At 30.7% G+C, this 16577-nt stretch overlaps 1 protein-coding gene across 1 annotated transcript; it reads right to left on the bottom strand.

Annotated features, from left to right (window-relative positions):
* Positions 1-7470: 7470 nt before the first annotated feature.
* LOC129956901 (uncharacterized) lies at positions 7471-13678 on the bottom strand. The gene is made up of 2 exons (XM_056068913.1): positions 13357-13678; positions 7471-10563 (listed from the first exon to the last, which is right to left on the bottom strand). Exon 2 carries the CDS (start codon positions 10425-10427, stop codon positions 7650-7652), a length of 2778 nt encoding a protein of 925 aa, XP_055924888.1. The 5' UTR covers positions 10428-10563; positions 13357-13678; the 3' UTR covers positions 7471-7649.
* Positions 13679-16577: the final 2899 nt, after the last annotated feature.

Here is a 16577-nt window from a genome sequence, read left to right as displayed (position 1 = left end):
CTTTTTTTAATATTCTTCTACTCTCTCTCTCACTATTTAAATGTTTTATTATTGGAATTAATTTTAAAAAAATAGTCAGGGTGCATGGTAAAAAATAGTTGTAAAAATTAAACACCTTTTAAGCACTTTAATAAACAAAACAAAAGAAGTGCTTTTTAGATCCACATATTTTCTAAGCATATTATATTTTCTGTTTTATATTAATGCATAGTTTTATAAAAAAAAATCTTAGAATTTATAATAAATGTATTAATTCATAATTCTTAATTATTAATTAATATTTTATTATTAAATATATTCTATAATTTCAATTACCTGCAGATAACATCCTACCCTTTCTTCTGTCAGTGCAGAATGGCTCTTTTAGGGTGAGGGGAGCAAAAAAACTGATTAATTATTTAATAATTATGTGGGTTGATGATGTGGCTCTCTGTCAAGGCAAATATTTATATATTTTAGGGGAAAATTTTCTTCAAAATGAAATTTGTGATTTCTTTCCTATAGATTACTTTTTTTTTTAATTCACTAGAAACATTATGAGATTTATAATACATGAATCACATAATGTTTCTAGAATGAACCTAATACAGTTCACATATGGAAAACTGAGTTTTGAACAGTTAACAATAAAAGCTTTATTAACATAGTCACCAACATATTGGAATACAAAATATATTGCTACTTTTGGTCAAATACACTAAAACAAATCACAAGATTTAAAAATCAATCTCGAGAATATGCTTTTAAAAGAAAGACAGATGCTTCTAACATGTAAACATTATTACAACTGCAATGGTACATTTCTCAAGCTGCTTATGCATTTTACAAAATAAGGTAGATTAATAAAAATTGCATCCATTCAACCTGTGTCAACAGAATAAGTTTCAGTATGAGTAAGTTCATTAGTTAAGTCCAGAATAAGTTCAGTACATTTATGCAGAAAAAGTTTCAGTAGATTTTGAATTGTTAAAATTTATATGAGTACTAAAATGGTTCAGAGTAGGCTCATTTTTGAATACACAATAGAAAGTTGCATAAGATCTGTATCATATAATAAAAAGCTTGATAAAATGTATTCAAATAGCCCTTTTCAGCCTGCACTAATATCATTAGATTCTGCTATCACTATGAGCTAGTTTATCATATTTTCCAATAAGACATAACAAGTTAGCCCTTTAGTGGTAATGTCTGTTTTGTAATATCATACTCAATTAATTATCATTTGAAAGCCCTTTTTCTGTAATGTGAAATACACCATTGAATATCCAGGAATAGACAAAACATTGCACATTAGCACCTAAATATGCTTACATATAAAAACGTGGAGATAAATGTTGTAAGAAAAATAAGATGTTTAAAGGAAGTTGATGAGATATAAAATATCTAAGAGCTTTTAATGATGCCATGCACTTACGGTTAGTTAAATGAATAAGACTGAAGTACAATCAAGCATGGTCAGAGAGAAAGAGAATTATAGGTAAAAATGGCAAATGCTGTTGAAGCAGTTTTGAAGGAAGCAAAGCAATAAGAGGATTTTTCCTACTTTCTAAAAGTAGCCATCTCCAATAATTTAAACAATTGAAAACAGTTGTAATATCATATCTTTTTCTGTAAACTTTTTAGAAAGTAGATTTACTATCTTATCTGTAGTGTATTCCTTTTATCTACTCCTCACCCTCCCCTCAAATAAAAATAAATTATTTTATTCTTTTCTATACAATTTTTTCTTTACAATGCCATCATCCACATTAAAAAAAAAGTACTTACAGTAAACATCATTTAATTGATAGGCCCAAGGTTTCTTCACATAATGCAATTTTTAATATGATTATTTTTTTTATTTTTTTTGCCAAAAGAACACATTTTTTTCCTTTTAGTATGCAGAGATGTCAAAAAAGTAAATAAAATAGTATTAAATGATGCACTTATTGAATTTTCTCTCTTAATTTGATTATCTTTAATATTGATTATTTTGTTAGAGTTACATGCTTCAGATTACTACAGATGAGAGTATTATAGACTTCGAAGATGTTAACAAAAAAATATTAAGAGATAATTTGAATCTGAATTAAAAGATAAAAACTTGTAAACATACATCAACAGGTTTATAATGAAAATGACAACTGAATAAGATACATATTTGAGAAAATTATGGTAAAAAAAATAAGAATAATTGTTCACAACAAAAAAGAATATTCAAGATAAATCCAAATGCATAGAAACTAAATAATAATCACAAATTATCAACTATATTCATCGTTGATAATTTTTGATTTTTCTCCAATGTTAGATTTTTAGACAAACAATTAATGAAAAATTATTAGGCTCGTGCCTTTTTTCTCCAAACTCAAAATCATTAGATAAAAGAACACTAATTTTCAGCTTCTGTGAACTTTGTTTGTATGGATTTCGTATATTTGTCAACTATTATTTCCTTATTTTATCAAAATTCTTCATTTTAAAATTATTAATACTCAATTCACAGAATGCACTTCCAAATTAGAATGGAAAGCCTAATTTTGTTGTAAAAGGGCAGGCTTTCAAAATACAAATCTTTTTCAATTACTTTATTTAATCTGAAAATTAACAACATGTAATAATGTCACAGAATTACAGATTCCTTTTTAATTTTGTTATGAGTGTCATAATGTCTTTTAAGACTTCCTTTAGCACTAAAACATCTATAACATATTTCACACATATAAGGTTTTTCTTTTGTATGTGTGAGATAGTGCTTTTTCAATATTTTTTTTGTTCTGAATTGACGATTACAAAATTCGCATGCAAAAGCTTTTATATTTGAATGGGTGAGCAGATGATCTTGTAGAATACTTTTCCATGTAAAAGCTTTATCACAAACATGACATATGTGTGGTTTAATACTGACATGAATTCGCGCATGAAAAAGTAGTCCTCTAATTGTTGTAAATGATTTATCACAGAATTCACAAGCGTGCTTGAGTTTATGCATTGAAGCATTATGTTCAACAAATTCTGCCTTCGATGCAAAACAAATCCTGCATTCTTTGCATCTAATTAATTTCCTTTTTTTGACTTTGCAGTGCTCAGAATCTTTCATGCAAAAACGTCCACAATCATAGCACTTTTTTACACCAAATGTTAGCTTTGCATGAGAAAAATAGTGTTTTTCAAGTGCAGATTTTTTCGAAAATCTTTCATTGCAGACAGCACATTGGTAAGGATTTTCACTCATGATCAACTTTTAGACAAGAATAATATCAATCATTTAACCCAAAAAAAATCTTGCAACTCACCATACTTATTTTAATCAGTTAAAAAAGAAAATTGCAAGTTTAGCAGTATACACAGAACTAGGGTCTCAATCGCAACGTTTATCCTTACGGGATGGGCGAATCCATCATAAACCGTACTCTTCACAGGTAGGTACGTTTGAGTGAGAGGGGCAACAGGGCTAAGCGTTGTCTTTTAAATGTTGAGTTGTAGCTCAACGCTTTTCCCGATTCAGTTGAATCGTTTTTCGATGAGCACAAGGGAAAACTTATATATTATTGCTTATATATTAAAAGCATGCCTCATATTGAAACCAACTCAACATGGAAAAATAAACCGAATCTTCAAATCTTGGTCAATTAGTGGAAAAAGATCAAGATGAGGTATTAGGAACAACAATGTAAATGATTTCAGTTTCACTTCAATAATCTTCAAGAGACATTTGTAATCTTGTTATTAACATGAAATGAATAATTTCCTATTATTATATTTTTAAATAAAAAAATGTATTGCATTACTTATGTAGGAGTAGTAATTTTTTCTCAACATAAGCTAAAAATCTGCATTAAATCTGAAGGAATATTTAACAAAACGTTAATGTTTTAATGCTACTATCCTTAAAAAAATAATTTAAATTATTTTTAAATAACTTTTGTATTTTAAAATTACTATCAAAATAACCTCTCACAAAGAATGTTCAAAATGCTTCAAGAATAAAAATGCTCTTACCATTGTTCAGCATACATTTAGTATTAATTAATAAATTTATAATACCAAATATCATTCGCGTAAAGAAATACTTTACCTCTTTTTTTTTTTTTTGTATGAGGATATAGAATAAAGCAAAAAAAAAAAAAAAAAAAAAAAAAAAAAAAAAAAAAAAACTAATACATGTAGAAGCAATTATATGTAAATTTAACGTTTAATTGCTTAACGTTTATTAATTAGTATTTAATGCATTTACTATAATATAGAATAATATTTTATTTAATGTAGATTGCTCACGAAATATATGGTATAATAGATATTTTTAATTTGCATAATATATATTTGAGAAATCATTTTAATTTGTATACAAATGTATGTTAGTTTAACTACGAGAGGTGATCCAAAAAAAAGTTTACAAGACAAAGGAAAAATGCTTTATTAACAACAGACACAGGATACAAATATTAATTAAAAGACATATGTGGCGATCACTTCTCTACTTAATCAACAAACCTGTTGAGGCATTTATCAAAACTGCTGGACCAATTTGAAAACTTGTCTTGGTAATAATCAAGTCCCTGGATATTGAGCCAGTTCTCGACGCCTTTTTGAACATCACCATCTGATATCAACCTTGTTTCGGATAAGTGTTTCTTCAATGCCGGGCAAAGGAAATAGTCACTGGGAGCCAAATCGGGAGTCCCAGTGTCTATTGGGGGTGGGTGGGGTGGCTCCAGACCTCCCACCTAAAAGATTCCAGCAATCTCTCTGTCCGCTTCAAAAGAACGATACCATTTCGTCACCTCTTTTCTATTCATTGCTTCGACCCTCGTACACTTCAACGATTTGTCTGTAAATGCCCGAGGGGGACACTTTCTTGGCCCATAGAATTCGTATCACGGCTCGCACCTCCGTGCAAGACCACTTCTCTAGACGTCTTGTCATTACTGTTGCTGTTTCAGATCTCAGTACTAACACTATATGCTCAAATAACCGGTCTAAGACAACTAGCGCCATCTGTCTCCACTCTGGGTAACAATATTTCCATCCACAATTTCTACTTTCCAAATCCTGCTGCTTGTAATTTTTTTTTTTTTTTTTTTTTTTTGATCACCCCTCGTACATGCATTTAAGACATTTAAAATTTTGTTCCTAGCAACCGCGTATTAGAAACAAACATATTTGAAGAAAAGGCTTAACTAATTATGTTTTTCAAAATTTTTCATAAAAACTTCATCGATTTTGATGATACGTTTTATCATTATACACAGAGTTACTAAATTTAGCACAAATATATTTGGGGAGACGAAATGTGCAATTTAATGCAACCCAAAAATATTAACGCACACAAACAGTGTTATATCTAACGTAAATTATCTTACAATTAAGAAAAAATTTCATTTATTTTATTGTTTCGTCAGTTGCGTGTCTTTATACTGTTAAAAAATAAACGTATGGATCTTAGATTTCATATACGTTTTATAACCAAGATCTTCCATATATATTGATGTATAAAACAGTAGTTTTCTTATATAAATACAAACATGAATACTAGAATTTTAAGCATGAGATTTGGTGTATTTTTATAACTATATAATGTTTGTTAAATGATTTTTATTATATGTATATTTGACCATCGGAAATTCTAAAGCTTTGGGTATATTTAATTTCAAATAATAACAAATTTTAATTCTGTTATTAATTTTTGTATTATTAATTAGCTGAAATGTACGTCTAAATGATCCAGTTTTATTAAAACAATTAGAATCGTTTATGTTATCTATTTTCAGGTGTATGTTTTAGAAAAGGATTTCTCTATTTTAGATTGCTTTTTATAATTTATTGATTTTAATTTCAGAACTATATTTATTATACTTTGACTGTGAAGGTGTGATTCAGAGGGTTGATATGATTTCCAAACTTATATTTTAAACTTGCCTCCTTTAACGACCAGTTGGTTCCCCGAGATTAATGGTTACCGGAAATGTCAACTGTTTCCTGAACAATTTTTGATATCCGTCTATAAATCTATACCTATCGATCTATTTATCTATATATAACTTTCAAAAGCCTTACATTGTATTTTTTTTTTCCATTTTGTTTTGCACTTGTCTAATTTTCTATTTTTCTGTCTATATCTTTATACATTCAATCATATAAAAAAAATGGCAAAAATATTTTTAAATGGAAGCCCTTTAAAAAAAAATTTCAGTATTGTTCGATTCTGAAGTTAACCCTTATATGTAAATACAAAAGAAAAAAAATCAAAAGATTTATTAACAAGCATATCTGATACTGAAACCTCCCAGTATAGAAAAATAAACCTAGACTTCGTATTCTGGTAACAATAATAGAAGAAAAAAAAAAAAAAAAAAGCCGATATGAAATATTAGTAGCAACATTGAAAACGGTTTTGCGATTTTTTTTTTTTTTCAACAATGAAATATATATTGTTGCTAAATACGTTAAAAATATTTCAAAAAACTTATTAAATATAGTAAGAAAAATTGTATGGTAAAAAATTTGGTATCGTTAAAAAGATAATTTTTTAAAAAAATTCATGCTTTAAAAACTATTTTTCTATTGTGAACTTTTTAAAAGTTGCCTCAAATAAAGGCCAATATTTAGCTTACTTTTTAATTGATTAAAATTCTAATTAAAATAATTTTAAAAATCGCTCTGAAAAGCATATTTCTACCCTCTAAACTATATATTTGCCTAATTTGATTGATACATGTTAAAAAGACTGGTTTGTAGAGTCAGCACATACAGAAACAGACATAAGCTTTTCCCTTATGTTTAAGTATCAAAATTTAGTTAAAACACTAATACATTTTCTCATCGAACATTCTTGCCAACAACTGATATGTTTTTAGCCTCTTTGTTTTTCAATAAGCTAAGAATGATTTATTGGACTTTTGACCTGTACGGAAATGTCCGGTCTCAATACCCCTCCCGTGCCCCCCCCTTCACTAAATAGACAAAGTAGCTATAAATTATATGTTACAAATACATAACAGCTTCCGTAAAAATATTAAGAGAATTCTTTTATGCTTGTTAAGATTCATGGCAAGGCGGAAGAAAATTTAGCCCTGTATGAAGAAAATATGAAAGAGTCCTCATGAGTGTCGCCCTATTGGAACGTGGGAAGCAATCGACTAAAGACCGATCCTGCTTAATTCTTGGTCTTATACTCAAGAACGTGTCTGACATTTTCGATATTAAACACCATTTTTATTTACTTTATTGTTGTACGTACACACTAGAAGAATTTTTTTTAAATTTTAACTTCAAAAATCCATTTTTTTCTCAGTAGGTCATTAATATATGCTTAAACTCATTTCAGTGATAAAAAAACCATTGACTGATGTATATGGCGCCAGAACTTCCATCAAATAAATCTAAATGTAATCGCGCCATTCTAACTCTATTATGTGGTTCAGTTATTTAATAATCTGCATCTAAAATCTATTTCTAGCTTTCAATAAATCGAAGATATCATAAAACACAGAATAACATTTATTGACGAACACGAACACAAAGCTACATCGTTCTACGTTACATCTCTAATTAGGCATTACAAATTCTGAATCACAAAGTAATAAAAAAAGAAGCGTATCAAAGTTCAACAGAAACTGCGCATGCGCCGGTTTTCTGATCACTACAGCTGGAATAGGGGAAAGGCGTCTCTAGGACGGAACATTCCGGCCCCCGTTGGACAGTTGTCCAACACTTTCTTCAAAAGGGAGTGGACAGAGTCTGTTGATACTTCGCCGAAAAATTCCTTTAGGGGTTCTGATGTCTGCGACACGGACTAGTCCATCTGTTCCAGGATATGTCTTTTCAATTCGGGCCAAGTTCCATTCCATGGGGCTCTTGCTATTATCCTTCAGGAGTACCAGCTGTCCGGGTTTGATGTTCAGTTGAGGTAGTTTCCATTTAGCTCGAGACTGCAAGGAGTTGAGATATTCTTGGCTCCATCTTTTCCAAAATTTGGATCTAAGAGACTGGATGAGAGACCATCTAGAAGATAAAGAAATGTTAGTCAAGGAATCACTGGGTTCTGGTATTGACAACAGTGGTGCTCCCACCAAAAAATGGCCAGGTGTCAAAGGTTGAAGATCAGCTGGATCAGCAGAAAGAGGACACAGTGGTCTTGAATTCAAAACTGCTTCAATCTGTGTCACCAGCGTAGTAAGCTCTTCAAAAGTCAACACTGTCGATTTAGTCACCTTCAACAAGATCCGTTTCATAGCTCCAATATTGGCCTCCCATAATCCACCGAAGTGAGGAGATGCTGGAGGTATGAAGTTCCACACTATACCTTCCTTGGAACAAAATCTTTGCACGGTATCCGATTTGCATGCTTTTAGCAGGGAATCCAAAATATTTTTTGCGCCCTTAAAATTAGTGGCATTATCACTCCATATGATTGAGGGTTTTGACCGTCTAGCAATGAATCTCCTAAGACAAGCTAAAAAACTCTCAGTAGTCAAATCAAACACTACTTCAAAATGGGTAGCTCTGGTACTGAAACATATGAAAATAGCAATGTATGATTTTAAAGTCACTCTAGATCTTTTAAGATTAGGTTTAGTAATTATGGGACCAGCAAAATCGAGTCCCACCTTTTCAAATGGTCGAGATGGGATAACTCGGTCCCTGGGCAGGTCGCCCATCATTTGGTTAATAGTTTGACTTCTAGCTTTAAAACAAGTCAAGCATCTATTTATCACACGTCTGACTCGATCTTGTCCCGAAGGTATCCAGTATGATTGGCGAATAAGAAAAAGTGTCGTCTGCGTGCCTGAATGTAAAGATATTTTGTGAAAATGTTCTATAATCAAATCTGTGAAATGGTGCGATTTGGGTAAAAGCAATTGATGCTTCTGGTTATCTGACAGATTTGAAAATTTTAATCTTCCCCCAACTCGAAGCAGCTCATCTTTGTCAAGAAATGGATTTAAAGATAAAATTTTACTATTCTTCGGAATTGGATGCTTTAATTGTAAATACTTTATTTCAGACTTAAATTCAGATCGTTGTACATACTTTACTAACATCTTTGTAGCATTTTGTATTTCGATAGCACTTAAATAATCTTCCTTTCTATTAGAAATATTAATTTTACAGTTATTAATAAATCTTAAACACCATGCAGTGATTCTAACTAATTTGTCAAATGAAGAATATTTTATAATTAAATCGTTCTCTGAAGGGCACTCTACAACTGTTGAAGTTAAAATAGCTCCTTTGCAAAGCTCGTAATTTTCTATGTTTTCAATATTTAACTGTTTTGACAGTTCCAAAGATTTAGGCCAAGAGTGTTCATTCTGTGCTAACCAATCAGGACCATGCCACCAAAAATCACTATCACGAAGTTCGGCTGCCGACATACCTCTTGATATTAAATCGGCAGGATTATCCTTTCCAGGACAATGACGCCAATCTTTTGGATCAGTAAATCTTTGGATCTCTTGAATTCTATTTTTCACAAATGGTTTAAATCTACTAGGAGCGCCTTTAATCCAAAAATAAGTGATAGATGAATCGGTCCAGAAGTAATGAGTTAATGGATACTTTATAGCTTTGGAGATTTTATTACTCAATCTAGCTGCCAAGAGAGCACTCATTAACTCAAGTCTAGGTATTGAAATTGTTTTTAATGGAGCCACTCTGCACTTTGATGCTACAAAACTAGTAAAACTCTTTCCGTCCTTTAATGCTACTCGAAAATACACAACCGCTCCATAAGCTTTCTTAGAGGCATCTGAAAAACAGTGCATTTGAATGTTATCTATTTCAGTGGAATGAGTATCTCCAAAATAGTAACGGGGTATATTGAAAGCATTCAGTTCTAGAACTTCCTCACACCATTCATTCCAATCAGTGTCTAATTTCATTGGGAAACGCTCGTCCCAGTCCAAACCCAAACACCACAGTTCTTGGATTAAAATCTTTAATCTAATTATAAATGGTCCAAGAAACCCTACAGGGTCAAAAATACGACCTGCAGCTTGCAAGAGAAATCTTTTAGTGTTCATTCGTTTCGAGAGAAATTGTATTAAACCTTTAGCATCGAAATGAAATAAATCACGGTCGGGGTTCCATACAACTCCTAGTACCTTAGAAGGCATGAAAGTTTCGTTTTTAGGCTCAATGGATGGACCAATGTCCATTCCAATATCTTTCCATCGATCACGCAACTCGAATGAATTAGTCTGCCACTTTCTTAAAATCATACTTGCATCCTTAAAAATCTTAAAACTTTCTAAGCTCGTTTTTAAAGCATCTTCTACATTTTGCCGACCACTAATTAAATCATCGACATATAAAGAATTATTTAAAATTGCACAAGTATCAGGAAAATTATCAACATACCTTTTCAAGTGATACTTGATTGTTGCAGCGAGAAGGAATGGACTTGAACTTACCCCGAATAAAACACGGGTCATTCTATATATCATCAAATTGTCTCCTTCAGAGCTATCTGGTTCCTGCTGCCAAAAAAATCTGGTCGCATCCCGATCCTCTTCATTAATTTCTATCTGGAGGAATGCCTGCTTTATGTCAGCTGTAAATGCTATAGGATTTTCTCTAAATCTAATCAGAAGAAGAAAAATATCAGGGTTTAAATTTAATCCAATATGTAAACAATCGTTCAAGGATAGTTCTCCTTTACTATGGGAAGACGCATCAAAAACAATGCGTAATCTACTTGTCGTCTTATCCTTACGGATCACTGCTCTATGAGGCAAATAAAATGTTGGTTCGTTCGTCTTTTTATTCAACCCACACGTAACTTATTCAATAATGTTCTCCTTTAGATACTCATCCAGAACAGTTTTGTATTCAGTGAAAAGCAAGGGGTCATTAAGGAATTTCGTTTTTAACCCTAAGAACCGTTTTTGAGCAACTTCACGATTATCGTGTAACTGTTCCTTCATACCAGGTTTCCACGGGAGCTTTACGTTGTATCTGTTATTAGAGAAAGTAATTCCCGATTCAAATTCCTTCATAATCGTATCGTCAAAAATGTTTTCATCGGTATCAACCTCAACGCCTAAGTTTTCTAATTCCCAAAATCTTTTTAATTCATCCGATATCGTTTTTTCTTCTACTATAATTTTCATTTCCAATATTTGATTTGTCATATCGATTTTTCCTTGGAGGCACCAACCAAATAAAGTTTCAGTGGCTACAAGCTTATCATTTAACCTTTTTATTCTACTAGTCACTATATCATAATAGTAATCAGCACCCACTAAAAGCACAATTTTGTTATTTCTAAATTCATAGCAATCAGCAAGCTGTAATCCTTTTAATTGTTTATTTAGGTTCGGAATATTTTCATTAGGAGCAGGTAAATTAGTTGCAGTTATTTGTTCAGTTTCTAATGCTTCAATTTCAATATTTAAAGTCGGTTCGTCGCGATTCACTAATTTAATTTTAACAACATTATATGTTCGTTCAGTTGTTTCTTTAGCACCGAAACCATATACCGATAGAGTTTCCTTTCTAATAACAGGAAGTTTAAGTTGTTGAGAAATTTCTCGTGAAACGAAACTTCTCATGCTACCATTGTCTAGCAAAATGCGAACTGTTTCAAGTCTATCATCATCAAATGGAGAGCGAATACAGGCAGTACATGTTTGCAATAATACGAAACACTGAGCGTTTACTCGAACTTCCGGTTCTGTATTTTTTATATTATAATTGCAATGGGAAACTGCGGATACAATTTTATTCTCTGCATTAATAGTTTTGTTTTCCAGTTGATAACAGAGCGATCGGTTATGTTTCTTGTTACAATTTTCGCACATATCCCTTTTCCTACAGTCTTTAATTCGATGATTTTGTTCTAGACATAAGAAACAACGACCTTGTTTTCTTAAAATATCCTTTTTTTCATCAACTGTTAAACCCTCACAAAGTTCTGAAATATGTTTATCATTGCAATATACACATTTTTTCTCAACAACTGGTGCTAAATATTCATGAGTTTTTGACGAATTATTATTCCACGGAATGCGACTTCTATTATATTGCCTGTCATTTGTAAAGTTTTTTCTATCGCATGAATTATTTTGATTGTATTTAGGATTTTTAAAATCAACATTATGAGTGACGGGTTTTTTTTCTTTCACCTTTCCAGCCACTTAGCAAAACGGATGATTCTCGACATTCTATTTCAATTTTCAAAAATTGTAACAATTCCATAACATTGAATTTATTTTCTTCCGTTTTTGCTAAGTGTTTTCTATTAAAATCTAAAACTAGATCCTCGGGTATTAATTTAAGGAGAATTGGCTGAAGTAAATGACCATACATTCCAGATGTAACGTTAAGTGACTCTAAGCTTCTGATTTGTATTTTGCAGATGTCATATAATTTTCTCAGTCCAACTATATTACTTGAATCCTTTACAGGATAAAGATTCAACAGTTTTGACATATGAGCATTAACAACGAGCTCATCTCTTCCAAATCTTTCTTTTAATAACATTAAAGCCTTATCATAATTTTCGTCGGATAATGCGAAGCCATTCACCACATTACCGGCAGATCCTCCTAGTAAGGATTTTAGATACGTAAATTTATCTATTTTTGTTAAGCTTTCGTTTTGATCAATCGAGTTTTGGAATTTATTCCAAAATTCTAACCATAAACATGGGTCCCCAAAATATTTATCGATACTTAATTTAGGTAGACGAACAGAATTGACAGTTCTATTAGAATTAACAGCAGATTCAATAACCGAATCATTTAACGAACCATTCTGTGTACTCAATGCCAAATTTGGGTTAAACTGTGATGAAATACTAGAATCAACTTTAGAGAGTTTATTAATTTGTATTGAAATTCTAGAACATAATAAAGTAATCTTTTCATTGTATTGAAAAGCAGCTTCTATTTCCGTATCAAATTCGTTTTCTTCTGAAATAATTTCTTGAATCTTACTATCTAATTCTCTTAATTGTTTTAACATCTCATTCAAATATTCTAAATGCCCTCTTAAGCTATCAACAGATTGCTCATCAAATTCGCTTTCTAATTTATTTATAAGTTTAGTTACTGCTGTACGAATGACAGCTCTAGACTTTTTCAATTTCTTTTTTTCATCCATTCTTATAATATATAAGTAACTAAATATAACAGTACAATATCAAAAGTAATTTCAAAAACAAAAGCAGTATTTCAAATCAAAGAAATATTCATCAAAAAATAGTAATCAAAATTCTCTAGAAATTCTATAATCAAATCAATTCAATCAATATCAAAGGTTTTATCACATCAATAATATCAATTTCTATATCTATATCTAAAAATCAAAATAATATTTTCAGATGAGTTCTAATTATTTCTATCGAAATTCTATATAAAAGGTATTTCTTACCTTTCTTTCTCTCTATCTTTCACCGCAGCCAGTATCCGAAAACGAAAGCGATATTCTAAATCATGATACTATCACATCCGACTTCCTGTTTCCCGGCCGATGCACCAAAAAAATGCTTGATGTATATGGCGCCAGAACTTCCATCAAATAAATCTAAATGTAATCGCGCCATTCTAACTCTATTATGTGGTTCAGTTATTTAATAATCTGCATCTAAAATCTATTTCTAGCTTTCAATAAATCGAAGATATCATAAAACACAGAATAACATTTATTGACGAACACGAACACAAAGCTACATCGTTCTACGTTACATCTCTAATTAGGCATTACAAATTCTGAATCACAAAGTAATAAAAAAAGAAGCGTATCAAAGTTCAACAGAAACTGCGCATGCGCCGGTTTTCTGATCACTACAGCTGGAATAGGGGAAAGGCGTCTCTAGGACGGAACAACCATATTACACTAATTATTAATTAATTAAATATTTAATGAGCCTATTTTTTGAAACATGAGATCTTAAATTCTAATTTGTACACACACATAATTCTAGTTGGAAATGATGCCTCATATTAGTCTTCATGTTGTCTGCCTCAATCAAGTTATAAAAATATATAGTTTTTTTAACAATTTTTTCATCAACGATGAATAGAAAAAGCGAGATTTTTTTCTATAATTTTAACTTTTAAATAGCTATTAAAAATTTATTTCTATAAATATAAATTTGATTGAGGCACAAAACATCCGCTATTTCATACAGATTATTTTGATATATAAATAACTGTATTTGGTTCATTTCTTGTTGAGTTATGATTGTTTGAATGAAGCAACATAGTGGAAAAATATCATTCTTCCTAAAATGAGTTTTAAAAAAACCGTAACTAGAGTTTTTAATGAAAGCACCTCAAGAAAAATAATTATAACTCGAGAAATATTTCGAATATTGACAGCATCTTGGTATCGTTTGAAAGCTAAAGGGTCAGAGTACATTATTAAGCAATAAAAAAAATATTTGATATTTTGAACGATTTTCGAAGTTTCAAGTGTGTACGTACACCTTAAAAGAAACGTATAAACACAAAAATATTCATATAAAATTATTAAGGATTGTATTCTCAGAGGGAAGATTAATTATCACTGGAAAAAATTACATTGATTCATAAACGAACAAACTATCATGTACTCTACAAATACAACCAGCGGGAAATAATCTCTTCAACGTTGTCCCATATGTACTAATAAAAGTATTATTTCATCGAACATATTCCATGGTTTTGATATATAATAGTTAACAAACTAATAACCTTTGGCCTAAATTTAACATTTTTGCTGAATCTAGCGTGCGATTCTCAGCGAATATTTTGGTGATTGATCCCTAATCCGAAAAGCAAATTAGCGTTGTAGACGTCCTCTTCTCAACTGATAAAAACAAAAATTTGACACAACATTACACCTGTGATCATAAAATACCATAACAGAGTTGATATATTTAAGTTATTCCGTTTTTTTAAATTATCGTGTTGGCATGCTTCTGACAGTACAGATAGACAGATGGTCTACTCGTTATTGTATATGCTCAAAATTTCATAAGTATCTGCACAAGAGTTGTGAACCGAATTTTATGTATCGATCTTCACTTTGTAGTTATTAACTTAGATTCGAACAGCCGAATAGACAGATTTCCTCCGAATAAATTTAGCATAAACACCGTATACCTAATTTCATTAATTTAACTCAAAGCGTTTTCGAGTTATCCTTTCACAGATAGCCATTTTCCAAAAAAAAAAAAAAAAAAAAAAGCATTTTCCTAAATCAGGGAGGTCTAAAACATGGAGATTTTTCACAATCTCGACTTCAGGTACGAGAAATTGAAAAAATTCAACTCCATATCTGCATTCCAACAATATTTTAAGTTTTGACCGAGTTACTAGGTGCTTGGCAAAGGAAAGATTTATGCTACGGCAAGCAACTAACCAAAACAAAATAATCGCCGCAGACCTCTGACGAGCATACGAAAACACTTTTACTCTCCTCTTCTCAACGAACTAATCAAAACAAGCAATATCAATTTTATTCCAGTTTGAAATATTCTGCAAACGCAGTAGTCATTCAACTACGACAGACAAACTCAATATTGAACGAAAACATCAGATTTACTTTATACCGTCATTCTAGATATAAAGAGTGCATACCCAAGATCCAATTATAAAATAGGAACTGCCGAAAACCTCCACAATGTTGATTTTTTTCAGTGTATTTTAAAAATAATTTGTATTTTCACTTACTTCACAAGGTTCGTACACTCGAAATTATTCAAATTTATATTAAATTATCATTTAAATATTTTCTAATATTCCTGATTAATGCATTTTTATAAAATTAATATATTGTTTTATAAATTAAAAAAATATCCGATTACATAATTAAATATTTAGTTAGTTACTTTATTCCTGAAATCACTTTCCTGAAGATAACTAATACTTAAATATCGTATTTCTATTAAAGTAACAGAAATAGGTTAGTCTGATTTGGTATGCATTATGTACCTGTTGCAACATAAATTATAAATATTTCATTTAAAAGTAAATTCAAGAGTAATTTAATAATTATAAATATTATTTTGTAAATAGTTGTTAATTCAAATTTCAAACAGTGATATGTTATTGAATTTTGGAGTTTGTTGTTTAAAAAGATATTAGAGTTTGAATTAAAATAAGGTGATGTTAATTTGGCAATATTATTTATAATGTAATAAGATTCCATTTAATCATAAGTTTGTTTGTATTCCATTTTTGTCGACACACGAACTCAACATACCTATCAAAGTTTGTGACTAATAGAGTGACCATTGTTCGTTGCAATTGCACAGAAAATGAAATGCTTCTTTTGCAGAGATAAATTAGCGCAAAAATTTGCACCTGAACTTTTTTTGTACAATTTTTAAACGGAATATTGCCGATAGATCTGCATAGAAGCATCATATTATCCAATTGCATCGGATTTCTTTGTTCAGAGCTCATAAATCCTATTTTAAAAATTGTACCGATTATCATTTTGTAAAATACATGAAACAGCTCCCTTAACAATACCGATGTACAAATTCTGACAAAGTTAAGGTAAAAATACGAATCTAAAAATCAAGCAACTCAGTACGCTGCATAGTAATTAACAGATCAGGCATCAAGAAACGGATGCAGTTATTTCATAATCTACGTACAAGA

The sequence above is a fragment of the Argiope bruennichi genome, chromosome 11, assembly GCF_947563725.1.
Source record: "Argiope bruennichi chromosome 11, qqArgBrue1.1, whole genome shotgun sequence".
In the NCBI taxonomy this organism is placed as follows: Eukaryota; Metazoa; Arthropoda; class Arachnida; order Araneae; family Araneidae; genus Argiope; species Argiope bruennichi.
The sequence above is the reverse complement of the archived record's forward strand: the minus strand, read 5'-3'. Positions and strand labels throughout refer to the sequence as shown.

What these genes read in the sequence shown, in the direction of transcription:
- LOC129956901 (XM_056068913.1), bottom strand. Translation starts at nt 10,427, where the DNA reads ATGATATATAGAATGACCCGTGTTTTATTCGGGGTAAGTTCAAGTCCA.